Genomic DNA, 26,319 nt, shown 5'->3' with positions numbered 1-26,319 from the left:
CTGTATTAAAAAAAAAGAAATTTAAAATGTTATAAAACATGTCCCTGCTCATGTGACTCTGTCAGATGAGCAGGGACATGTTATTAAGTTTTAGAACTTTTATTTTATTTTTATTTGCTTTAGGAAACTTCATCCCACCTGTGGATGAGGTTTCCTAAAAAGTGCAAAGGCCGTATGGTTGGACGGGCAGTGAAAAATATAACTTAATTGATAATTTAATGGCCTTAGCAGCCTTTTAATTGTTGGCAGGCACGTTGCCGATTCCCGCGCACGCCCACCGACCGAACTTTTGTGCTACTGCGTGTTGACATCGGGACACTCGCCCAATATCAATGCACGTCATTTCACACTCGAGCAGGTCTTGTCCTCATGACACAACCCAAGTTGCAACTGTTGGCTGTGCATAATTAGCCCTATTCAGACAGTTCCTTACCACTGATTGATAATTAACTGCCACTCACAAGCAGTTTCTGTTAAGTACTGACTACTTTGCAGTTTCTTTTACAGTTTTTAAAGCTCTAAATTCAATTCAAAAAGTTAAACTAAAAACTAAAAAGTTAAACTAAATTTCAGTGAGACACAACTCACTGATGCTACTTACCAGAGAATCCAACTTGCACTGAATAACCAACTTTCAGACAGTATTTACACTGCACTCTGATCCAATCACTTCTAAATAAACAACAAATAAATGATAGTTAGTCTGTTTTGCTCTTCATTGAGGGAGAATGTTGACCAGGACATCAAGAGAACACCTTGTTCTTTTTTGAATAGTGCCATGGGACTTTTTTTCACCCACAACTCAGCAGGCAGACAGTACCTCTGTCAGTGCAGATCTCCCTCAGTATTGCACTGAAGTGTTATTCTTGTTTATATGTTCAATTCAATACTGGTGCTTAAAGCTACAACCTTTGGACTTGGACGAAGCTGGTACCTACTGAGCCAAGCTGACAAAAACATAAATTCTGAAGGAATCTTACTTCAATAACGCAAAGACGATCACTCAAATACGCACTAATGTGGTTGGCACAATCAGGGCCATAGTATTTTAATGTGTTTGCCAATCTACACTCAGCAATTCCACCTTTGGAGCACAGGATTGCACAATCATCTCTTACATACAATGGGCTGAATTCTGCCGTAGGCGAGCAGGGGGGCGGGGCCTGCTCGCTGACACACAAAATGACACGGGATGACGTCGGGGGGGGAACCCCCGGCGTCATCCGCCCCATTTAAATTTTCAGGAAGGCGGGGGCACAGCCAAATCAGCTGTGCTCCCATTGACCTGTCAATGGCCAATTGAAGCCATTGACAGGATCATTAAAACAATTAAAGGACCTGCCCATCCAACCTTAAGGTCGACAGGCAGGCCAAGAGCCCCAGCAGGCTTCTGAAAAAACATGAAACCTCATCCACCAGCGGATGAGGTTTCATGTAGGATATAAAAAAGTGTAATAAATTTTTTGTGAAATTTATTAACATGTCCCATCTCGTGTGACATTGTCACATGAGGGGGACATATTAAAGATTTTTTCTTTCTCTATTTTTAATTTTTGTACAACTTTCAGCGATCTCCCTGAGGCAGTACTTAGCCTCAGGGAGGTATGCACTCTTTAGTGAGCGTGCGCGAAAGAGCTCACTCTCGCATTTGGGGAATACCCCCCCGCCCGCATAGGCAGCGCATATGGGTGTCACGCTGGGAGGGCCTTAATTGACCCGCCCACTTAAAATGGCAGCGGGGCCCGCTTCTCCAGCAGGGATCGGCTCCCCGCCCTCTGGAGATTGGGTCGGGCCCGCCCACCCGGTAGGCAGAAAATTCTGCCCAATGTGTGTGTATTATATGTTATATGTGTGGGTATATTTGCTCCCAGTGCTAGGTTGATTAAAGTAATTTTACTTTAAATATTTTTGTTTGATTTAATACTTGATTTGATTTTTCGTTGCCAGTCTGTTCATTTTTTTTTACCATACTAGCCCAATTATCTTCACTTATGCGGAACCAAAGGAATCAAAACTGTTGGCACTGTCAGACACACAAGGGTTCACCTGGACCACCAGGACCACCAGGACTTCAAGGCCCACCCGGTTTCCCAGGTTTGGATGGTGAGCAAGGTCAACCAGGTCATTTAGGTTTACCTGGTCTTCCAGGCATTCAAGGACCCATGGGTAAGATTGGAAAAATATGTTGAAATCCAGTTTAATATGCAACACATTATACCTATGTATCACTTCTTTTTCTTTAGACCACATCTGACAAAGAAATTCTCATTATATTTCAATGTTTGTTTCTATGGGCAGAATTTTTAGCTTGGCAGGTGGACACGCGCCCAACCCAATCGGACGCAAAATTACACAAGATGACGTTGGGTGAGTGTCCCAACATCATCCTGCGCTTGGGTGATATTTCGGTTGGCGGGTAAACACAAAATGGGAAATGCGCCCGCTGACAATTAACAGGCCAATTAAGATAATTAAAGGTGCAATAGTCTCCGATTTTTCATGGTCTGTCTAACCTTACAGTTGGCAGATGGATGAATCGGCCAGGCGGACTTTGCATTTTTCATGAAATCTCATCCAAGGGCAGGATAAGGTTTCTATTATTTGAAATGAAAGAAAAATAAAAATCTATGGGCAGCATTTTTATCTTGTATACGTTCAGGTGACTAATCGTGATGCTTGTGCATTTTTATTCCTGATTTGAAAAATTTTATTTAATGCTTTTCAGGTCTTCAGCTCCCTGAGGCAGCTCTCTGCCTTCAGGGAGCTTTCGTTCAGCACTCGCCTGCACCCGTGTTGATGTCAGCGCCCGCCCTCCTCCCGCCCCACCTGGCTGTTAATTGGCCAGCCAGCGTGAAATCACAGTCAGGGGCCGATCGCGGTCGGCAGTCCATTTCCTGACAAATTCCAGACCCGCATGCTGACCTAAAAATTCTGCCCTGTGTTTTTCCCTCAGAGTAACAAATCCAAATTAGATATAATTGCTAACACGGAACTGTGATCGGTTATTGATAAATAGAACTGGAGCACAAACATACATTTTAAATATTTCATCCACCTTAAAAATGGCAGAGGCATTAAAGCACTCCTGTGTCTTGATTTTCTTTTGAAAAATATACTTTATTCATAAAATATCTGGAAGAACATTCCAAACCATTTCAAAATCACCATCACATAAGTACAATCAGATTCAACTTTTACACATGTATCACAAGGTGCACCAATACAATCAATGAATATTACAATCATTTCAATATGGTCAATGCAGACAATCAGACAATGGTATTGGAGTTATCAACATACATCATGTTGCACTCTGAGGTGCTTCAATACAATTATAATACAATTAGTATTCAATGCAGACATTCATTTTAATCTGTACAGCCCAAGGGGCTCGCAACAGTTCCCAGCCCCTCTGTGCACTGTGGCAGAAAGGTCTTAGACAGCAACCTTTCCCCATTGCACCTTTGCAACAGCTGCCCCAAGCTTTAGTGCATCCCTCAGCACATCTTGCTGATTATAAGTTGCAGTATATCAAACTGCATAGTCTACTACAGAGAAACACTGACTCAATGCCAGTGTTTACAAGCCTTCTCACATTCCACTTCATCTAACTCTATCAACTTATCTTTCTATTCCTTTCTCTCTCATGTCCTTGGGTAAAATTTTTAGCTTGGTGGTCAGGCAATGTTAACCTATGCTGAACTTTGCAAGAACAGTGGTTACACATAAGTGCATTTGATTTTCAACTTGGATGAGATGGAACTTTACATGTGAATAGTTAAGGGCCAACCAGTTAACCTGCCTTGATTAGTGGCCAGTTGAAAGCCCACCATGATTAGCTTTTGAAGGAGTTCAGCAATTAAAGGACATCAAGCAATAAGTGTTTTGATCAAACTAGCAAAGAGACAGCAGAGAGACTTTGGCAAGTACACTTTGAGAATAGGAAACATGTTACTGCAATGTTGTGATTAAATGGTTTTACACAGATCTTTTTAAATTGCTAAAGCATTACAGAAATATCAAAACAGGGCCATATCTCATTTTGAGAAGAAAATTGATTTAACATATTCAAAAATGCTATGTATGAAATAAAGGTGACAAAACTACAAACCTAGTATCCCAGTATAGATGCCAGAATTGACCTCCAGTATTGACCCACCAAAGTTAGTGGGGGTCAATGGGAAGTTACCCAATTTAGGTATCCTGACCAGGTTTCCAGAACAAAAGAGATACACGGGAGAAAATTTTAACTAGCATGGGGGCACAAGTTTGGGTGCAAATGGAAGTTAAATCCTGGGAAAATGACGTTGGGTCAGGAACACAATGTAATTCCACCTATTCTGGGTTTAACCCAGGTGGGTTTTCAGGCTAGCAGGAATCCCCCATGGAGCTGTCAGGTAAGTAATTGAAATATGGAAATAGGCAATTAACTGAGGATTTAACCCAGTATTCTGGCTTTAGCAGCTAGTGTCAATGTATCAGTAATTACACTGCATAGCAATTACATTGTTAAAGACAATTGCCAGTCCAAACAGGTGATGGGCATTGGTTCTCCTATCAAAACAATATAAATAGATGCAGCTGGAACATCCTGGGGTGGGAGGTATTAGGAAGTTTGTTATACTGAAGAGCTGTCTCAATGATAAACCAACTTGTGGGAAAAAGACTATCTTTGGACTTATTCTTTTACTACAAGCACTTATGTAAATACTAGCTAGCCCACAGGGTTTCCAGGTTGTGTGGAACTCAGCAGGGCCAACAAACCGAGAGCATAGAGGAGAGTCATTCAATAACACTGGCATGCTGTGAAGCCTTGAAAGGGTGAAATTTCAAAGCTTCTGATCATCCTGTATGAAAGGCTTGTGCTCACAGAACTTGTTCTGAAAGCCTGATTTCACTGCTTTAAAGGTGATTTCCAACTTTTTGGAAGTCATTTCACCTACCTTGGGCTTCTATCACCTTGGTCTCAACTTCCCTGCTGTCAGCCTTCACTGCATCATATGGGAGCAACTTATTCAGCTTGGGCTGCTGATAAGCAGCAACAGGAGTGACCGCATCAACAACAGCAATACCAGGAGCCCCCCAGCAGCAGGAACAGCAAGAGCAGCTGCTTTCTCCATAGCCACAGGACAGACTGGTTCAACGTAGCTTGAAGGAAACAAAACTTCCAGCACATGATATACAGACAGAGGATAAGCTTCCAGGATGTAACAGAGCAACAGTGTCTCAGGAGGCTCAGGCTTTCGCGGCAGGTCTTTGCTGACATATTCAGCCTCCTGGAAAAAAAACCTCCTTCCAAGGGCACCAGATGGGCTTGCACTCCAGTGGCTGTCAAGGTCACCACAGCCCTGAACATCTTCCATCCTGGCTTCTTCTGGGGACCAGCTAGTCACAGCTGCATGATCTCACAATATGCTGCTCATAGATGCATCACCCAAATCATAATGTCTTGTTCTCAAAGGCCACCTTCAAGCCCACTTTGCCACAGATGAGGATAGCCAGACACCTAGGACTGTCAGTTTCACTGCAATGGCTAGGTTCCCACAGACGCATGGAGTCATTAACTGAACGCATGTGGTAGCCAAGGCAGCTTCATATCAGCCTAATTGTTCATCAGTTGGAAGGGATTCTACTCCTTCAATATTCAGATAATTTGTGACCACCAGAAGTTTATCATGCATGTGTGCGCAAGAAACCCTGGAAGCTGTCGTTGTTTCATTCATTCTGAGGTACTAACATCCCCCACAGGTGCTGCTCATTCCTCTACACAGCATAGATCCTTGAAGATGGTAGTGCATACAAAGAGGATGAATGGCAAAGCATATCGATCCTGGGCTTCATAAATATATGTATTGTGTACAAAAACAGGGAATTTATGCTGAACCTCTTTTAAGACTGGTTAGGCTACAATTAGAGTATTGTGCCCAGTTTTGGTTACCACACTTTAGGATGGATGTGAGAGCATTTGAGATGGTGCAAAGTAGACTTACGAGAATGGTTCCAGAGAGGGGTATTTTAGTTGCAAGGTTAGGTAGGAGAAGCGTGAGTCGTTCCCCTTGGAGCAAAGAAGATTGAGGGAAGATTTGATAGCAATGCACAAGATTATGACAAGTTTGGTTAAGATAGACAATGAAAAACTGTTCCCATTAGCTGATGGTACAAAGACTAGGGGACACAAAGTTAAGGTTTTGAGCAAAAGATGCAGGGGGAGTGTGAGGAAAAGCTTTTTTCCACAGCAAGTGATAATGAACTGGAACTCACTGGCTTTGAGGGGTGGTGGAAGCAGAGATGATCAATAATTCCAAAAAGAAATTGGATGGGCGCTTGAAGGAAATAATCAGGGCTATGGGAATAGAGCAGGTGAATGGGACTGACTGGATTGGTCTACAGAGAGCTGACATTGACTTGATGGGCCCAATGGCCTCCTATGTTGGAGATAACTCTGACATTTTATGACACTATGCTCAGGTCCTAGGCACCGCACCCCTGCTGCTGAAAGCCTCTGCAATGTCCAGCTATGCCTATTTTGTTTGCAGGGGAGGGTGGTGCTGGCCTCTCCATCCCATTCTTCAGAAGCACATGCTCACCATTCTTAGGAAACACACCTTCACCACCTCCCGCATGACTTCCGGGGAAGAGTCAGAGAACCAGGGGTCTTGGGGGTAGCCTTCCCACGTCTTCCTTCTATGTACTTGCCTCCACAAGTCTTCACAATCAAAGTTTTCTGACCCCATTCTGACCTCTGCCCAGCTCTCTTTAGAGACAGAAAATGTTAGAAATACTCAGCAGATCTGAAAAAGAGTCACATTTGACTCCAAACTCTTTCTGTCTCTATGGATGCTGCCAGACTCGCTGAGTATTTCCAGCACTTTCTGGTTTTTATTACAGATTTTCAGCATCTGCAGCATTTTGCTTTTGCCTATTTAAATAGAGATCCTTCATTGGCAATCCTGCAACCTGTGATTTGATGGGAAATCCAGAAGTGGGATGCTAATGCTGTGAGTGGGTTAGAGAACCATTGCGAAGATCACTGAAATGATCACTGTCAGCCTCGCTGCTGTGTGCAGGTCTGTTCGGATAATATTCTACCTCTACAGCCTGGAATGCGCTGCCTGGGAGGGTGATGGAGACGGGTTGCCTCCCATCCTTTAAAAAGTACCTGGATGAGCACTTGGCATGTCATAACATTCAAGGCTATGGACCAAGTGCTGGTGAATGGGATTAGGTAAGTGGGTCAGGTGTTTCTCACGTATTGGTGCAGACTCGATGGGCCGAAGGGCCTCTTCTGCACTGAGATTCTGTAAAAGAAATGTTCAAAAATCAAGAAAAACAATCTCTCTTTCTCTACCTACCCTGCGAACAGCTATTTCTGCCTTGATGTGCCTGCTATGTAAGGGTATACGATAAGGCAAGAGATAAAAGAATTAGGATTTAGAATATCACCACCTCCCAGCTCTGTGACTCACATCAGCTGCCTTAATGTAATTTTTCTGCTTCTTTTAGTACTTTAGAATTACTGGTTGGAAGCACTCTGAGAGCAAATATTTTGTGGCAAACTCTCCCTTTTGTGTGAGTTCTGCCATTAACTTTATGTGGGAGGAAATTTATCTGTCCATGTGTGGAGTCTGAGAGGAAATAAGGCAAAGACATTTTCTTTCAGAGTTCCTCTGAGCATTTTTCCATTCCAGAACAGGACATCATTATGTGATTGAGGCACGCTGATAAGAAAGGTAGAATTTATGCAGCATCTTTCACATCATCTGAATGTCCTAAAGTGTTTTACAGCCAGTGAAGGATTTTAGAAGTGTACTCAGTGATATAGTACAGGACTAACTGTGGTAATCTCTCTTGTCTACTTTTAAGATAACGGACTAAATCAGGATAATGTTCTTCTTTAAATGAATGGAAATTGAAAACCCTACCTGAGGTGTTTGTCTATTGTGTTAACTATAAATGGAATAGTTTTATTGGTGCACCTAGTTATTATTCACTATTTTTGCTTAGATTACACATTTTGGTGTTGAAAATCTGAATATACTTCCAACGCATAATTCCGGTCATAATTCAGCGGGCTGGCTGGTGGAGGGTGGAAATTACACAGAGATCTAGATAAACCAGGTCCTCAATGTGGCCTCCTACATCAGAGGATGCATTACTGAAAGGAAAGAGACTCACCGTCAAGAGTTTCCTCTTCCCAGATCTGGAAAGTCTCTGGAAAACCCAGCAAAGCCAGCATAATGGCATAACAGCCAACAGATATGGGGCTGAATTGGGGGCCCAGACCTGAATTGCGGCCTGACTCCTTGAAATGCTTACACAACTTTTGCCAACTTTCAACTATCTTTCCAAGGACTAGGGTATTGATGGGAATATTTACAATATCTTTCGGGTTAGTTGTGGGTCGGATTCCAGCACCCACATTGCTCCACCCTCAGAGTGGTCATCCTTTACCAGGATTCCCAAGACCCATCTAGAATAGTGCACATGTCACTCGGTGCAATATAATGAGACGACATTCCCTGACTCTGCATACTCCAGTGGAGTCCTCACTAAAGGTCACCAGTGGATGCTTTTTAAAAATTATTTGCTCTTAGAAAGTGGGCATTATTGACTATCCCAGAACTGAGAAGTTGGTAGTGATCCCTCACCTTGAATCACTGCAGTCCTTATGCCAATTTTTTGCTGGAATTTCAGGTACATGATTAGTGGCCATCTTCAGCCGGAATTGTTGCATTACTCTTGCCTTTTCAATAATCCACCCAATCACTAGGCTAATCCTCCTTCATTTTCCTATATTACAAAAGTGACCATACTTCTAAAGCACCTCGTTGGCTGTAAAATGCTATATGAGTGCAGGCCTTTCACTTTCTTTCTAATAATTAAAATATTGGGAAACTGTACCACAGAAATTTTCAGTTCGAGCTTAGATGAATGCGCTTGCTAAGAAATTAATATAGTACAATGAACAGATTAGTTGCTAAATTGAAACTGACTCAGCTTGTTAGTATAATTAAGAGCTGTCAACTGGGAAAGTGATCTACACAGTCAGTATCAGAAGACCACATGGTCTGAGGTAGAATTTGACAGATTCAGCAGAAGACTTTGTGAGATAATCTGTAAAGATAAATTAGGGTTGAAATTCCACTTTAGCAGTGTAAAATGGAGTTACACAATCTATTTATCCATTAAAGACCCTGCCAGAATTTGCATTTTACATCCCTGTCAAAGTTCAATAAATCCTAAAGTATACAGTCTGAATTTTCCCAGCCCTATGGAGACAAGGTTTGAGGTAGGGTCAGCAGCAAACCCTTGCAAGTAATTCCTTCTGCCTAGAAACCAAGCAGTATTGTCACCTAGGATTATTTGCCTTGTGCACAGAAATTTTAAATATTAAATGGGTATTGTTAGTGCGTTCTGTTGTAAGAATTCACTAACTTCCAGCACCATTCGGTGAAGATCTGCACTGTGCTGGTTTTTATTAGAACCATTTTGAAGCATTATTTAATTAGTTCACTCCCCTGCTCTTTTCCCATAGCACTGTAATTTATCAATTTTCCAATTTCATTTTGAAAGTTACAATTGAGTGTGCCTCCACCACCCTTTCAGGCAGTGGGTTCCATATCATACGTCACTACGTAATTGTTTCATCACCTCCTCCCATTTATAATGCCTTTATTAAAATAACATTCAACAGAACTTCGTACAGATGAATATGATTTGTCTAATGTCCTTTAAGGAAGGAAATCTGCCGTCCTTACCAGGTCTGGCCTACATGATACTCTAGACTCATAGCAATGTGGATGACTCTTAAATGCCTTCTGAAATGGCCTAGCAAGCCACTCAGTTGTATCAACCCATTACAAAGTCTACAACAAGGAATGGAAACAGACAGATGACCCGGCATCAACCTGGGCACTAAAAACGAGAATGGCAAACCTAGCCCTGTCGACCCTGCAAAGTCCTCTGTACGAACCTCTGGGGGCTTGTGCCAAAATTGGGAGGGCTGTCACTCAGACTTGTCAAGCAATAGCCTGATATAGTCATACTCGTGGAATCCTACCTTACAGACAATGTCCCAGACACCACCATCACCATCCCTGGGTATGTCCTGTCCAACTGACAGGACAGGCCCACAAGAGGTGGTGGCAAAGTGGTATACAGTCAGGAAGTAGTTGCCCTGGAAGTTCTCAACATCAACTCTGGACCCCATGAGTCTCATGACATCAGGTCAAACATGGGCAAGGAAACCTCCCACTGGTTACCACCTACTATCCCCCACCCCTGCCACCCCTCAGCTGATGAATCAGTACTTCTCCATGTTGAACACCACTTGGAGAAGCACTGAGAGTGGCAAGGGCACAGAACATACTCTGGCTGAGGGACTTATATGTCCATCACCAAGAGTGGTCGGTAGCACCACTACTGACCAAGCTGGCTGAGTCCGAATGGACATAGCTGCTAGACTGGGTCTGCGACAGGTGGTGAGGAAACCAACAAACAGGAAAAACCTACCTTACTTTGTCCTCACCAATCTACCTGTCACAGATGCATCTGCCCATGACTATCAATAGGAGTGACTACCGCACAGGTTGGAACTTAAGTTGCATAAGTAAACCAAAGTAAAATAAAGTTAACACAAGGGAAGTAAATTGAAGCCATGGCAGGACAGCTAAGTTGTGTGAAATGCGTGTCTTGTAATATGTGGGAAGTTGTGGATGCTACCAGTGTCCTAGACGACCACATGTGCAGGAAATATCACCAGCTGCAGAACCTTGAGCTCCAGCGGCTGGAGTCACTATGGCTCATCTGTAAGGCTGAGAGCTACGTGGATAGCACATTCAGAGGGTTGGTCACACCGCAGCTTAGGAGCCTGGAGGCAGAAAGGGAATGGGTGACGGCAAGGCAGTCCAAGAAAATTATGCAGGCAGTGCAGGAGTCCTCTGGGGTCCCGCTAACTAATCGGTTTTCTGTTTTGGATACCGGTGAGGGTGTTGCTTCCTTGGAGGAGTGCAGTCAGAGCCAAGTTTGTTGCACCACAGATAGCTCTGCTGTACAGGAGGGGAGAAAGAAGAGCAGCAGTAACAGGGGATTCATTAGTTAGGGGAACTAACTAGTTAGGGGAAGTTTCTGTGGCTGTAGATGTGACTCCATGGTGCCAAGGCCAAGGATGTCACGGAGCGGCTGCAGGACAATCTTCTGGGGGAGGGTGATCAGTCAGAGGTCATGGTCCACATTGGTACCAATGACTTAGGTAGGAAAGGGGATGAGGTCCTTAAAGCAGACTTTAGGGAGCTAGGAAGCAGATTAAAAAGCAGGACCTTGAAAGCAGTAATTTCAGGATTACTCCCAGTTCCTCATGTAGGCGAGTATAGAAAGAAGAGAATTTATTGAATTAACACATGGCTGGAAAGCTGGTGTAGGAGGGAGGGCATCAGATTTCTGAGGCATTGGGAGCAGTACTGGGGAGGTGACACCTGTACAAGCCAGGTTGTACACAAAGGAACAGGACTGGGACAAATATCCTCGCAGGGAGATTTGGTAGGGGGGCTTAAACTGAATTGACAGTGGGAACTTGAGGGCAAAATCAGAGCAGGGAACGGGAGATGGAGAATTAGTGAGTGACTCTGAAAGACTGATGCAGCACAGGTTAAAAGTGTAACTTGGAATTTGGCAATGTTAAAGGGTATATATGTAAATACAAGGAGCATTGTAAATGAAGCCGATGTGCTGAGAGCAGAGATAGACACATGGCAGCATGATATTATCGCTTTAATGGAAACTTGGCTTAAGGAGGGGCAAAAATGACAACTTAACATCCAGGGATATAGAGTATTCAGGCAGGATAGGGAGGAGGATAAAAAGGTGGGGGTGTAGCATTATTGGTGAAAGAATCAAATGCAGTTGTGAGGAGGGATGATATACTAAATGAAGCATCAAATGAGGCCATATGAGCTGAGCTCAGAAAAAAAAGGGCAGCCACACTGCTAGGAGTGTACTATAGATCCCCAAATAATGGGAGGGAGTTAGAAGAGCAAATATGTAGACAGATTTCTAAGTGCAACAACAATAGGGCAGTAATCGTTGGGCACTTCAACTACCTTAATATCAATTGGGATACTAACAGTGTGAAGGGCAGAGGGTGCAAAATTCTTGAACTTCATTCAAGAGAATTTTTTTAGCCAGCATGTAACAATCAAAATGAGAGGGGGTGCAATTCTAGATTTAGCCTTAGGAAATAAAGCTAGGAAAGTGGATGAAGTAACAGTGGGGGGCCATTTTGGAGTTAGTGGCCATAATATAGTTAGATTTAGCATTATTATAGAAAAAGACAGAAGCATACTGTTCAAGATAAAGCAATAAAAGAAAGCTTGTGACAGTCACAAAAGACTTAATACTGTAGAAAGTACAGGAGTGACATAGAAATGGAAATTAGGAAAGACAAGAGAGGAGATGAAAAAATATTGGCAGGTAAAATCAAAGAAAATCCTAAGATATTTTATCAGTATATTAAGAGCAAGAGAATAACTAAGGAAAAGGTAGGGCCTATCAGAGATGTACATGGTAACATGTGGGTTGATGCAGGAGATGCAGGCAGCGTTCTCAATAAGTACTTTGTCTCTGTCTTCGCTAAGGAGAGGGATGATGCAGGTATTCTAGTTAAATAGGAGGAGTGTGAAATATTAGATACAATAAGCATAGTGAGAGAGGGACTGGCATCCTTGAAGGTGGCTAAGTCACCAGGGCCAGATGGATTGTATCCCAAGCTGTTGAAGGAAGCCAGGGAGGAAATAGCTGATGCTCTGAGGATCATTTTCCAATCCTCACTAGATACAGACGAAGTCCCAGAGGATTGGAGGTCTGCAAATGTTGTGCCATTATTTAAAAAGGGTGCGAAGGATAGACCAGAAAATTATAGGCCGGTCAATCTGACTTTGGTGTTGGACAAATTATTGGAAATAATTCTGAGAGACAGGATTAACTGTCACTTAGAAAGGCACGGATTGATCAGGGATCATCAGCATGGTTTTGTTAGTGGAAGATCGTGTCTTACTAACTTAATAGACATCTTTGAGGAAGTAACAAGGCGGATTGATGAAAGTAGTGCAGTGGATTTTGTCTACATGGATTTCAGTAAGGCATTTGACAAGGTCCCAGATGGCAGTCTGGTCAGGAAGGTGAGATCTCATGGGATATGGTGGGAAGGTGACAGGTTGGATCCAAAATTGGCTCAGTGACAGGAAACAAAAGGTAAAGGTCGATGGATGTTTTTATGAATGGAAAACGATTTTCAGTGGTGTTTCACAGGGCCCTTGCTGGTTGTTGTATATATTAACGATTTAGACTTAAATGTGGAAGACATGATTGGGAAATTTGCAAATGACACAAAAATTGTCCATGTAGTTGATAGTGAAGATGTTAGCTGTCGACTCCAGAATTATATCAGTGGTTTGGTTGAGTGGGCGGAGAAATGGCAAATGGAATTCAATCTGAAAAAGTGTGAGGTGATGAAGTTGGGGAGGGCAAACAAAGCAAGGAAATACTCAGTAAATGGGAAGTTATTGAGAGGGCTTGAGTAATTGAGAGATCTTGGAGTGCTTGTCCACAGGTCTTTGAAGGTGGCATGACAGGTGGACAAGGTGATCAAGAAAACATATGGAATGCTTTCCTTTATTGGATGAGGTATTGAATACAAAAGTAGGGATGTAATGACAGAACTGTATAAAATGCTGGTTAGGCTACAGCTGGAATTCTGGTCACCACATTACAGGGAGGACATTATTGCTCTGGAGAGAGTGCAGAGGAGATTTACAAGAATGCTGCCAGGGCTTGAAAATTGCAGTTATGAAGAGAGATTCAATAGGCTAGAGCTGTTTTCAATAGAACAGAGGAGGCTAAGGGGTGACTTGTTTCCCCTACCTCAATTACCAGGGGGCATAGATTTAAGGTGATTGGTAGAAGGATTAGAGGGTACATGAGGAAAAGCTTTTTCACCCAGAGGGTGGTGGGCGTCTGGAATTCACTGCCTAAGTTGGTGGTTGAGACTGAAATGCTCAACTCATTTAAAAGATACCTTGATTTGTATCTGAAGTGCTGCAACCTGCAAGGCTACAGACCAAGTGCTGGAAAGTGTGATTAAAATGAGAGGCTAGTTTCTTTTTTCTCTTTTTGGCTGGCGCAGACACAGTTGGCTGTATGACGTCTTTCTGCACCATAATTTTTCTATAGTTCTAGGTGAGCCTGAGTGGAATTCGAGACAGCCATAGCAGGGCCCCAGAGGGCCAGAGCAGGGGACTTGGCAGCCGGGAGCGGGGTCCAGGTAAGCATGAGTAGGACCCAGGTGAGCTTGAGAGGGGCACAAAGCAGCCATAGCAGGGCCCAGATGGGCCAGAGTGGGGCACAAGGCAGCCATAGCAGGGCACAGGTGGGCCGGAGCAAGCAACGAGGCAGCCGTTGCAGGATCTAAGTGAGCCCGAGCGGAGCACAGGTGAGCTCAAGGGGAGTGCAAGGCAGCCATGGCAGAGCCCAGGCAGGCCAGAGCAAGGCAAAAGGCAGCCCGAGCGGTGTCCAAGTGAGCCCGAGCGGGGTGCAAGACAGTCCGAGCAGGAGCCACTGGCATCTGAGTAAGTGAGTGACTGGAGTCAGAGTGCGAGGAGGTGGGATAGAGAGAAATAGTGACGAGTGGGGGATGGAGAGAGAGAGAGAGAGAGAGAGAGGGAGAGTGTGAGGAGGTGTGGGAGAGGGAGGGAGGGAGAGAGAGAGAGGGTCTGAGGAGGTGGGGGAGAGAGGGAGTGTGAGGAGGTGAGGGAGAGAGAGAGAGAGAGATTGTGAATGTATCTCTTCCAGGTATTTTTTATTTTCTATTAAGGAGGCAATTTATCTGACTTTTACATTGCCCACATAATTTTGTGTTCATCGCACAGGTAACTGTCTCTGGGTCAAACTCCTGGAACTCCCTCCCCAACAGCACTTTGGGTGTACCCACACTGCATGGACTGCAGTGGTTGAAGAAAGCAACTCCTCACCACCTTCTCAAGGGCAATTGAGGATGGGCAATAAATGCTGGCTTAGCTAGTGATATCCACATCTCATGAATGAATATAAAAAAAACATGGACAGGCGGCCATTCCATTTTTTCATATTTCTCATTCACAGGTGGGTTAAAAGGGGACCACAGCATTGGCAGTGGGTATTGTTAGTAGATCAGGTGAGAGTTTGCTGCTGCTTTATTGCTGATATTTCATACCTTTTCCTGTGGTTTCTGCTGAACTCTTTGCATTAGGAGCTTTATTTTGAGGGCCCTTTGTTTTTCCAACTCTGTTTTGTAGGATTTCTGCTGAGTGTACCCTTCAGTGCTTGAGACAGTGCCATCTGCATTTCTGGTGGGGCCTCCTATGAAGAAGAAGGGATGGGCAGAAGGGAGAGGAGGCCAGATGTCCACAGGCAGCATTCCAGGCCGCAAGAGGCGCAGGACTAGCAGGAAGTGCAAGGCAGAAGAGTCCGCAGAAGATGCCACTATCCTGCAGACAGCGTCTTCAGGCAGTGATTCAGCTATCTCAACATGTCTGAGGTCCAGTGTCGAAGGAGGCTCCACCTCACTAGGGACACCATGACCTCCAGATGCCAGATGATTCGACTGGAGACTGCCTCCAGCTGTGTGGGTGGCCACCTTTGCCAGTGGCTTAAGGGTCACAGTAACCCTCAACTTTGTTACATCCAGTTTTTTCCAAGAGTCAGTGGGAGATCTGTGTGGTGTGTCCCAATCAGCTGCCCACAGTTGTGTCAGGTTGGTCACTGACACTCTCTTCAGACGGGTCATGACATTCATTTTTTTTTTGGAAGGACAAAGCCAGCCAGGCTGGGTGAGCTAGAGGCTTCGTAGTAATTGTTGGGTTCCCCGCATCCAGGGTGTCATAGACTGCACCCATGTGTTCATCAAGGCACCAGCAGGCGTGTCAGATGCCATCATAAACAGAAAGGACTTCCTCTCCATGAACATGCAGATCGTTTGTAAACACAAGACACAGATTCTGCAAGTCTCTGCAGGTACCCTGGCAGCTCCCATGATGCCTACATCCTGCAACACTCCCAGGTGCCAAGGCTGTTCATCACTCCAGCTCAGTTGGATGGGTGGCTGCTGGGTGACAAAGGCTTTCCCTTGAAAATGTGGCGCATGATGCCTCCTAACACCCAAGACCAGAAGCAGAGGTGAGGCATAATAGAAGTCATGCCTCCACAAGGGCAATGGTTGAGAGGACCATTGAACCGCTGGAGATGAGGTTCAGATGCCTGGCCCGATCAGGGGGAGCATTGCAACATCCTCCAGAGTGTGTGTCACTTATAGTCATTGTATGCTGCGCTCTGCACAATCTGGCTCTGGCAAGGGGGGACACACTGGAAGATGAGGATAGCGAGGCAGTTCCACAAGCCGTAGAGGATGACAGTCGTGATGAGTCTGATGAGGAGCCCAGGGAAGCACAAGGTGAGGACGTGGAGGTCGGTTTGGACCTCCCTGCTCACCATTGATGGATGGGCACCTAGTAGAGAGATTAGGTGCTCCTGAGTGAGTTCCTGGAGCTGCCTCTCCATGAGAGTCACCACTTAATGGAGGAGGCTGTGTGCTCAGTGCTCAGGGTTAATGCAGTGCTCACACTCTGCAAGGACTCGTCCATGACAGAGACCATGGCATGTAGACCCCCAGGGATCTCCAGCAGATCTTCACGTGCTTCCAGCTGAACATGTAGCATCTGCTGCCTGATGGATGACTCCAGAGGCTCATCATCTGCCTCAGACTCAGCATTGTTTTGGTCTCCGGCAGTCCTCTGACTGCTGGCACCCAGGGCACTCTCTGCCTCTGCCAGCTCCTCATGCAAGTGTGCCATGCCCTCCCCATTGTGTACTACCATCTGAGCCAACGAACTAATGCTCACCAACGTGCTTGTATTTGCGCTGGTACCTTGTAGCGAGAGAAGGTGTGATGTGTATGAATCTCTCTATGGCTCCTCCTCAGGTGTCAAGGGAGGGTCTTCAGGGTCCAACAGCCTCTGGAGAATGGTGTATCTGAGGGAGCAAGACAATATGTCAGTAATGTCAATCATCACATAGTCAATGTGCATGCTAGGCAGGCTGGTGAGACAGGGAGCAACTGCATCATGGTGGCAACGTGATTGCTGGATCACTGGATATCCTTGCTTAGAATGTCTCATTTGAGACGAGACAGCCCTACATTATTTACACTCTCCACTGGTCTCGCATCCGTCCACTGGACTCTTGCCTTCCTCCGAGACACCTGCTTCTCTGCGACCTGAGAACCTTGCTCCGCACTCACATTCTAACTTGAGGGCATCCATCTCAAATTTGTTCAGTACAAGCAGGTTGGCTACCCCACCATCATTTGTTTGCACTCCATGATATTATGGCTCCTCTTCTCCTGTACAAACAAAATTACATTCATTAATCCACCCTCTACCTGCAACACCATGCCAGCCTTGCACCCCCCACCACTCCAAGAACCAGGTTGAGGTGCCTGTCAGATTTGCACACCTCACCCTCCTCTGCACCCAAGGCTAGTGATCAGATCTCCCAGCCTTGGCTGGCACAGGTATATGTGCCTTTTGTTACTCTGCATGTTACACTCCTGAGCATCACGAAGGCTGGCCACCCTTCAAGCCATCTCGAGACAATACCATGCCAACTCGGTACTCACCCTTGTCAAGCACAGAAGATCATTAAGCCTTTTGCAGCACTAGATCCAGGTGCTGTGCACCACGTCATGATTGCTGACCTGGCTGCCACCTCTGACCAGGACTCCTTCGTCTAGTGTGATGCCCTCCTCTTGCCAAACCACGACATGAAAATGTGCCATCTGGCACTCACTGCCTCTACTAGAGTGCGCAGGCACTCGTCCAAGAAGCAGGGGGCAGAATGCCCAATGGCATTGCCCTCCCACCTGGCATGCCCAGCAGGTGCTGAGGCCATAATTTAAGCCAATTTTTATGCGCTTTCCTGGACAGCTCCTCAACAACTCCTGACAGCCTTAAGGGAGCTGCATCTACCAAATTTAAATCCCCACCGGATTCCCATTGAACACCGTGCCTGCCACGCTCCTGCCCCCGCCACCAGCAGTATGCCAATGTCTGGGCACGTTTCATACTGGTCGGCCCTTAATTGGCCAGCCAGCATAAAATCGTGTTCGGATTCCGTTCACGGCTGGAAGCAGAAACCATGGCCGCTTCCAAGCCCACCGATCGAGTGCGCATAACGTGCGCAAAATTCAGGCCTAGCTTATTAATATAAATCAAGAAAAGCAGTGGTGCTTCTATATCCCGTTACCCATCAGAAGTAAGTAAGGTTTTCTGTAATTTGTGTTTTTCATCGGCTTGAATTAAATAACTAAACAACTGCGTAATGAAATTGTAGCTATGTCAAAGACTAATGATTCTAAATACCATATGGTTCAAAATACAATGCCTCCCAGCCCTAATATTTTTCACTTAAAACTGACTTTTGGGACTCGAAAGATTAAAGCATAGGAAGACAACGTAATAGTAGATTTAGAAATGATATGGCCAACATATTTTCTTAGAGCTCTTGCACCTCAAAATTCGCCACTACACTACTGCATCAAGGCAGCATTGGACTGAGTGTGGCATCAAGGAACCCTGGCAGAGTAAATGGGAATCTGGGGGAAAACTCTCCATTAGTTAGAGTCATACCTAGCACAAAGATAGATGGTTGTGATTTTTGAAGGTTAATCATCTCAGTCCCAGGACAACACTGCAGGAATACCTCAAGTTAGTGTCCTAGGCCCAACCAACTTCAGCTCGTTATAGAAACATGGAAAATAGGAATAGGTGTAGGTCATTTGGCCCTTTGAGCCTGCTCCGCTATTCAATATGATCATGGCTGATCCTCTATCTCGACACCATACCCCCATATCCCTTCATGCCTTTGGAATCTAGAAATCTAGCTATTTCCTTCTTAAATATATTCAGTGACTAGGCCTCCACAGCCTTCTGTGGCAGAGAATTTCACAGTTTCACCACCCTCTGAGGGAAGAAGTTTCTCCTCGTCTCAGTCCTAAATGGCCTACCCCATATCCTGAGACTGTGATCCCTTGTCCTTGATCCCGCCCCCCCAACACAGCCAGTGGAAACATCACCCCTGCATCTAGTCTGTCCAACCCTGTCAGGTTTAACATGTTTCAATGAGAATCCCTCTCATTGTTCTAAACTCCTTTTTTTTGTTCCCAGCACCCAGTTACCAGTACAGTTCCAACCACCCATAACCTAGTTATCATTAGTTTCATCATTGACTCCCCCCCCCACCACCCCACATAAGGTCAGAAGTGGGGATGTTCACTAATGATTGCACAATGTTCAGCACCATTCATGACTCCTCAGATACTGAAGCAATCTGTGCCCATGTGCAGCAAGAACTGAGCAACATTCAGGCTTGGGTTGATAAGTGGTAAGTAACATTCACGCTACACAAGTGTCAGGCAATGACCATCTCCAACAAGAGAGAATTCAACCATCCCTTGACATTCAATGGCATTAGCATTGCTGAATTCCCCACTATCAAAACCCTGGTGCTTACCATTGACCAGAAACTGAACTGGACCAGCCATATAAATACTGTGGCTACAAGAGCAGGTCAGAGACTGGGAATTCTGCAAGGGTAACTCACCTCCTGACTCCCCAAAGCCTGTCTACCATCAACAACAAGGCACTGACCGGAATGTGATGGAATACTCTCCACTTGCCTGAATGAGTGCAACTCCAACAACACTCCAGAAGCTCGACACTATTCAGGACAAAGCAGCCCACTTTATTGGCACCCCATCCATTCCCTCCACCACACAGTGGCATCAGTATGTACCATCTACAAGATGCAGTGCAGGAAGTACAAGGACAGCAGCTGCATGGGAACACCACCACCTGGAAATTCCCCTCCAAGCCACTCACCATACTGACTTGGAAATAGATCACAGTTCCTTCACTGTCACTGGGTCAAAATCCTGGAACTCCCTCTCTAACAGCGCAATGGCTGTACCTATACCCTATACCACATGGACTGCAGCGCTTCAAGAAGGCAGTTGACCACCACTTTCTTATGGGCAATTAGGGATGGGCAATAAAAATTCTGGCCTACTAGCAACGCCACATACCGTGAAAGAATTAAAAAAAAAAATTTCAAACTAGTCAACTTTTGATGCACTACCTCCATAACTGATTCCTTTGAATTGACTTGCAAAGCCATGAAATTTTCATACCCCTTCAATGCAAAGTTCCAGGTTCTGCTTTATGTGTGTCCAGCTTATAAAATGGCACAGTGTCTAAAAAGATACATTAGTAAAACTTAAACAAAGTAATAATAGTCCAGTTAAAAGTAACAACGAGGCTAACAACACTCACCTATGATGCTTTCTGTTGAGAGTGTTAAGCACACTTAAGCAAATAAATCAAAAATTTGCTGTCTAAAGTGTCCCGCTCCTCTAAAAACTGCATGCAAAAGGTATCTCGACGAAGGACTCCGCATTCAACTACATTAAATAACATGCGATTGCTATACTTACCTAATAGGTATGCACTAAACCGGCTGGAAAAAATGAGGGCTTGTCCATTCCAGCATAGGAATCCTTTTAATTGTATGGTGAGCTTTCATTCCTGCCAATCAGCCTCTAGCACTGAAAATCTTTACAAGTATGGAGTCACAATATTTTAGACTTTAATTATTGTTAGAATTTTTGTAAATAAATTAAAAATTTTTTTACTCTTTCTTTCTGTCTTTCTCATAATCCAATCTTTCTTTCCTTTTCTGTATCTGATTTGACATTGAATTCAGTACTCTAATTGACATTTCTTTGTTCAAACTCTAAGCTGCTTATTAACAATTCTCCAATTTGGTTGGTTAGGAGATACACAGACATTTTCACGTAAGTGCACAGGTCCCAGATGTTCTATAGAGGGCACTGCACTTTTTGGCTGACACCAACTTTTTTTTAATTCATTTACGGGATTTGGGCTTCACTGGCTTGGCCAGCATTTATTGCCCTTGAGAAGGTGGTGATGAGCTACCTTCTTGAACCGCTGCAGTCCATGTGATTTAAGTACACCCAAGTGCTGATAAGGAGTAAGTTCCAGGATTTTGACCCTGCAACAGTGAAGGACCTGTGATATATTTCCAAGTCAGGATGATGAGTGGCTCGGAGGGGAACTTCCAGGTGGTGGTGTTCCCACGTATCTGCTGCCCTTGTCCTTCTAGATGGTAGCAGCTGTGGGTTTGGAAGGTGCTGCCTAAGGAGCCTTGGTGAGTTTCTGCAGTGCATCTTGTAGATGGTACACACTGCTGCCACTGTTCATTGGTGGAGGGAGTGAATGTTTGTGAATGGGGTACCAATCAAGCAGGCTTTGTCCTGGATGGTGTCAAGTTTCATGAGCGTTGTTGGAGCTGCACTCATCCAGGCAAGTGGAGGTATTCCATCATACTCCTGACTTGTGCCTTGTACATGGTGGATAGGCTTTGGGGAGTCAGGAGGTGAGTTACACACCACAGGATTCCTAGCCTCTGACCTGCTCTTGTAGCCACAGTATTTATATGGCTAGTCCAGTTCAGTTTCTGGTCAATGGTAACCACCACCCCCCCCCCGGATGTTGATAGTGGGAGGATTCAGCGATGGTAAAGCCATTAAATATCAAGGGGAGATGGTTAGATTCTCTCTTGTTGGAGATGGTCATTGCCTGGCCTTTGTGTGGCACAAATGTTACTTGCCACTTGTCAGCTCAAACCTGAATTATTGTCCAGGTCTTGCTGCACTTGAACATGGACTGCTTCAGTAACTGAGGAGTTGTGAATGGTGTTGAATATTGCAATCATTGGCGAACATCCCCACTTCTGACCTTATAATGGAAGGAAGATCATTGATGAAGCAGCTGAGGATGGTTGGAAATAGGACATGACTCTGAGTAACTCCTGCAGTGATGTCCTGAAGCTAAGATGATTGACCTCCAATAAACACAATCATTTTCCTTTGTGCCAGGCATTACTCCAACTAGCAGAGAGTTTTCCTCCTGATCCCTATTGACCACAGTTTTGCTAGGGCTCCTTGATCCGAACTCAGTTAAATGCTGCCTTCATGTCAAAGCCAGTCACTCTCACATCACCTCTGGAGTTCAGCTTTTTTTCCCATGTTTGAACCAAGGCTGGAATGAGGTCAGAAGCTGATTAACCCTGGTGGAACCCAAACTGAGCGTCAGTGAGCAGGTTATTTCTAAGCAAGTGCCACTTGATAACACTACTGATGACCCCTTCCAACACTTTACTGATGATCAAAAGTAGGCTGATGGGGCGGTAATTGCCGGGTTGGATTTGACCTGCTTTTTTGTGTACTGGATACACCCAGGCAATTTTCCATATTGCTGAGTAGATGCCAGTGTTGTAGCTATACTGGAACAGCTTGTCTAGGGGACTGGCAAGTTCTAGAGCACATGTCTTTAGTAATATGCCAGAATATTATTAGGGCCCATAACCTTTGCAGTATCTAATGCTTTCAGCCATTTCTTGGTATCACTTGGAGTGAATCAAATTGGCTAAAAACTGGGATAAAAGCAAAATACTGCAGATGCTGGAAATCTGAAACAAAAACAAAAATTGCTGGAAAAACTCAGCAGGCCTGACATTATCTGTGGAGAGAAAGACAGAGTTAATGTTTTGAGTCCAGATGACTCTCCTTCAGAACTAAAGGGAAGTAGAAATGTGGTGAAATATATACTGTTTAAGGGGGGTTGGACAGATGAAGCTGGATAGAAGGCCAGTGATTGGTGGAGGCAAAGGAGAGATTGCAAAAGATGTCATAAACAAAAACTGGCATCTGAGATGCTGCAGAAAAGCTCTTAGAAGATCAGTAGAAATGTGTATGCCTAGTGAACAACTAAGGTCATTCATTTCCTGCTAAAATCTAGCCCAAAAACTATGCAAATAGCTTTACATTAAATAATCAAACAATTTCTAGAGAATTAGACTTCAGTCAGAACTGTGATAAAACACATGAAAGCTCATAAATACTAAAATTAGTTTTAAGAAATGATCACTTTAGACTGAATATTCATATTGTTTTCTTTGAAATCATGTTTCGTGATATTAGTAACAAATACATTTATGTGCAAATTATGATTTTTTTAATTTTACATAAATGCTGCATTAATACAAATAGAAACATAGTTTAGGATGATCATAGTAGATTGGAATGAATTGACATTTACATGGCATGATCTGAGTATTATACTAGATAATTGAGGTTTAGGTTTCCAAATTTATAATTGTATCTGATCATTTAACTCTGGGTAAAGCATTCATCATTTTAATCTCGATGCGACATTCATTGTTTTATTCTAGATGTAATACTCATTATTTTGTTTTAGGTGTAGTGTTCATTATTTTATTCTGGGTGTAGTAGTAGACACTGCATCTCAATGTTTTAGTCATTTATACTATCAGTTCTGTTGTCAATAATTGTTTTTCACAGGATTCCCTGGTGAGAAAGGTGATAGAGGAATAGGATCCCCTGGACTGCAAGGCTTACCAGGACCACCAGGTATTGTAAAATATTAACTGTATATCTTGTTTTCATTTTTGAATTTTGAATACAGAGGAGGTACAACAGCATTTGAAAATATAAATAGGCAGATTAAATATCTCATTGTAGACTTGTAAACTCATTCTTTTTATCGACACGTTAAGTTTCCAGTGTAACTTTAAAGTGACTCTGGGAAGTGGGAATGAATGAAAAACACACTCAATGTGAGCACATTTCTCACAAATTATTCATACATGATGTTTCTTTTATCTTGGTTTCAAATAGGATGCCTCAAAATAACAACTCATACAAACGTTAAGTTCTCTGCCCAAAGGTAGGTCTGACCCAAAGCGCCATGACCTCTACCACAGGTAGGGCAAGGAGGCCAGATCAAACCCCGTGCTGTTAGCATCAACCTAATCCACAGCTGTTTAGCCAACTGGCCCACCCAAGGAGTCCGAGTTGCTCTGGCAACATTCACTTTTCCATGCATGTTGTAGTCTGGAGCTATAAATAGTGATGGTAGAGGCTCCAAATTTCTTCCCATCACATAGCTGACTCTCCCACTTTTACCCTGCCATTGGCTTATGTTGGAAGGATTTACAAGTTGATACTCAACCTGTTTGGACACCTTATGAAAGCACCTTCCTTGGCCATCAAGTACTGGAACTTGAACCCAAAGCTTCTGGGTTAGAGAGCTACCCATTGAGCCACAAGACATCCCAAACACACATATATAACACATTAATTATTGTGTATATTCTATATTATTATGTATGAACAAACTATTATTGTATATTACTATGTGTGGTCCCCAATTTCTATAGTATTGCATCAATAAATGCCACTGCCAGAGTTAACATTATGTGACTTATTAACTTAACTAACGTCCCACCAAGTTATGTGACTGTCAATCCACTTACAGGTGCCTTAAAACTTCTTCAGTGAAATTGTGGTGCAGTTTCTTCTGTTTTCCCTGGGTGATGCAATAGCAATCCCTTTCTCAGAGAATGACTGAATACCTGATTTAAGTGTCTCATTGAAACACATAAAAAATAAACAACTCATATGCTTGCGGTTTATATACTGTAAGTTCCCATTTAGCATTGCCGTTTGATGTTGTTTCTTTTTAAAGTTGATCAGTTAATGAGGCCCAGATTCTTGTTTAACAAGTTAAAGCTGCTCCTCCTGCCTCACGCTGCTCATCTCCAGAGCCCATGCTCACAACGAGGGTTCAGGAGAGGGAAGCAGTGAGCAAGAAAGTTGGGGAGCAGGTGGTTCAGCAAGAGGAAGGATTGGCAAAAGGATGAATCAGGGAAAGCAGAAGCTGCAAGTCAGAGAGTCAGCAGCAAGAGGATGGGTTAGGGAGCGAGAGAGGCCACGAGTCAGATGGTCAGTAAGAGGAAGAATGAATGAGACCAGGAGGGTCAGACAGCAGGATATGTAGTCAGCAAAGTTTTGGGAAGCAGGATTGCGGCGAGCGAGAGGTACTGTAATTAGAGAGTTACCATTTTTCTTTTGTATTTGTAAATTTATTTTATTTTATAAGTTATTTCATTTACCAGTTTAGGAATTTAGCAATGCAAAGTATTTCAACTTAAAGGGTATAATGTTTTAATGCTATTTTTCTGATGAGGAAGGACCTACAGAATATAACTACAGCTTTTACATTGGCTTTATTGGAAAGATGTAATTCACTTAGTCGTTTCACTTAAATCATGATTTTCAGGAATGCAACTACAACTTTAAGTGGGGATTTACTGTCAATGGTAGTGTGGTTAAAATTAGGGATGTGCAATATGCCAGAATTGGAGGAGCACAAAGATCTCGAAAGTTTGTAGGTCTGGTGGAGATGGTTACTAAGAGATTGGGACGAGTGATGTCATTCAGGTATTTAAAAACAAGAATGAGAATTTCAAAATAGTGGCGTTGCCAGATCAGGATCCCAATGTATGTCAGCGAGCACAGTGATAATGTGTGAACAGGTGTGAAGGGAGGAATCTTATCAGCCACATGGAGACAGTTTTGAGATGGGAGAGCAGGGAATTTAGAAAAGTTGTACGTTGGTTCACACTTGCAAGCAGTCTTGTCGGAGGTAGGGTCTGACCACTACTGGCTACCCTCCTGGCAACAGTAGGTAGCTAGTTAAGTGCCTACTTAAGGGCAAATTGATGATGCTGCCAGGACCTTCCCGCGCTGAGGCCGAAGCCAAGCAGGTGCCCAGAGGCAGCCTCCAAGAGGTGGGCCAGGGTGTTCAGTGAGGCCTCCTTTCAGTCCCCATCTCCACCCCATCTCCTCAGAACCACAGGTGCCAAAGGTCAATGCTGTCATCCTTTTGAAGTCTTCAGAAAATGCCCATCTTGTGGTGCCCTTGCAGTCTCTGACCTACATCAACAGTGCACACCTCTCCTGGTGGGGTTGCTGACCCGCTTACAGCCTTGGGCACTCTGATTGACCATCGCACCTGTACTGCCCACCCATCTTCCTTAATTGGATGGGATTCCTGAAGGCAATCTGTTAATTGGCCGCCTCTGGGAAGATCTCGCAGTGGGGCGGGACTCTGACACTGTTGGGGTCAGGATCCACATTTGGTCCTGATCTCCATTTAACAACAATATCAATAAGATTCCACCCAGAGTTTTGGATGTGCTTAAGTTCACAGAGGATGGAAAGTGCGAGGCCTTGCAGGAGAGCATTGGAATAGTCATCTCTAGAAGTAACAAATGAATGGATGAGTGTCTCCA

The 26,319-nt window shown here is 44.1% G+C and overlaps 1 protein-coding gene across 2 annotated transcripts in view; it reads left to right on the top strand.

Annotated features, from left to right (window-relative positions):
* Positions 1-26,319, top strand: part of LOC121278460 (collagen alpha-1(XXI) chain-like) — a 468,271-nt gene that overhangs the window by 430,167 nt on the left and 11,785 nt on the right. For both annotated transcript variants that reach the window (XM_041188910.1, XM_041188909.1), the window contains 2 exons: positions 1,975-2,166; positions 23,525-23,593. In XM_041188910.1, the coding sequence (XP_041044844.1) occupies positions 1,975-2,166; positions 23,525-23,593 (261 nt within the window). The remainder of the gene's footprint in view (positions 1-1,974; positions 2,167-23,524; positions 23,594-26,319) is intronic.

Source organism: Carcharodon carcharias, chromosome 5, assembly GCF_017639515.1.
Source record: "Carcharodon carcharias isolate sCarCar2 chromosome 5, sCarCar2.pri, whole genome shotgun sequence".
Lineage (NCBI taxonomy): Eukaryota > Metazoa > Chordata > Chondrichthyes > Lamniformes > Lamnidae > Carcharodon > Carcharodon carcharias.
The sequence above is the reverse complement of the archived record's forward strand: the minus strand, read 5'-3'. Positions and strand labels throughout refer to the sequence as shown.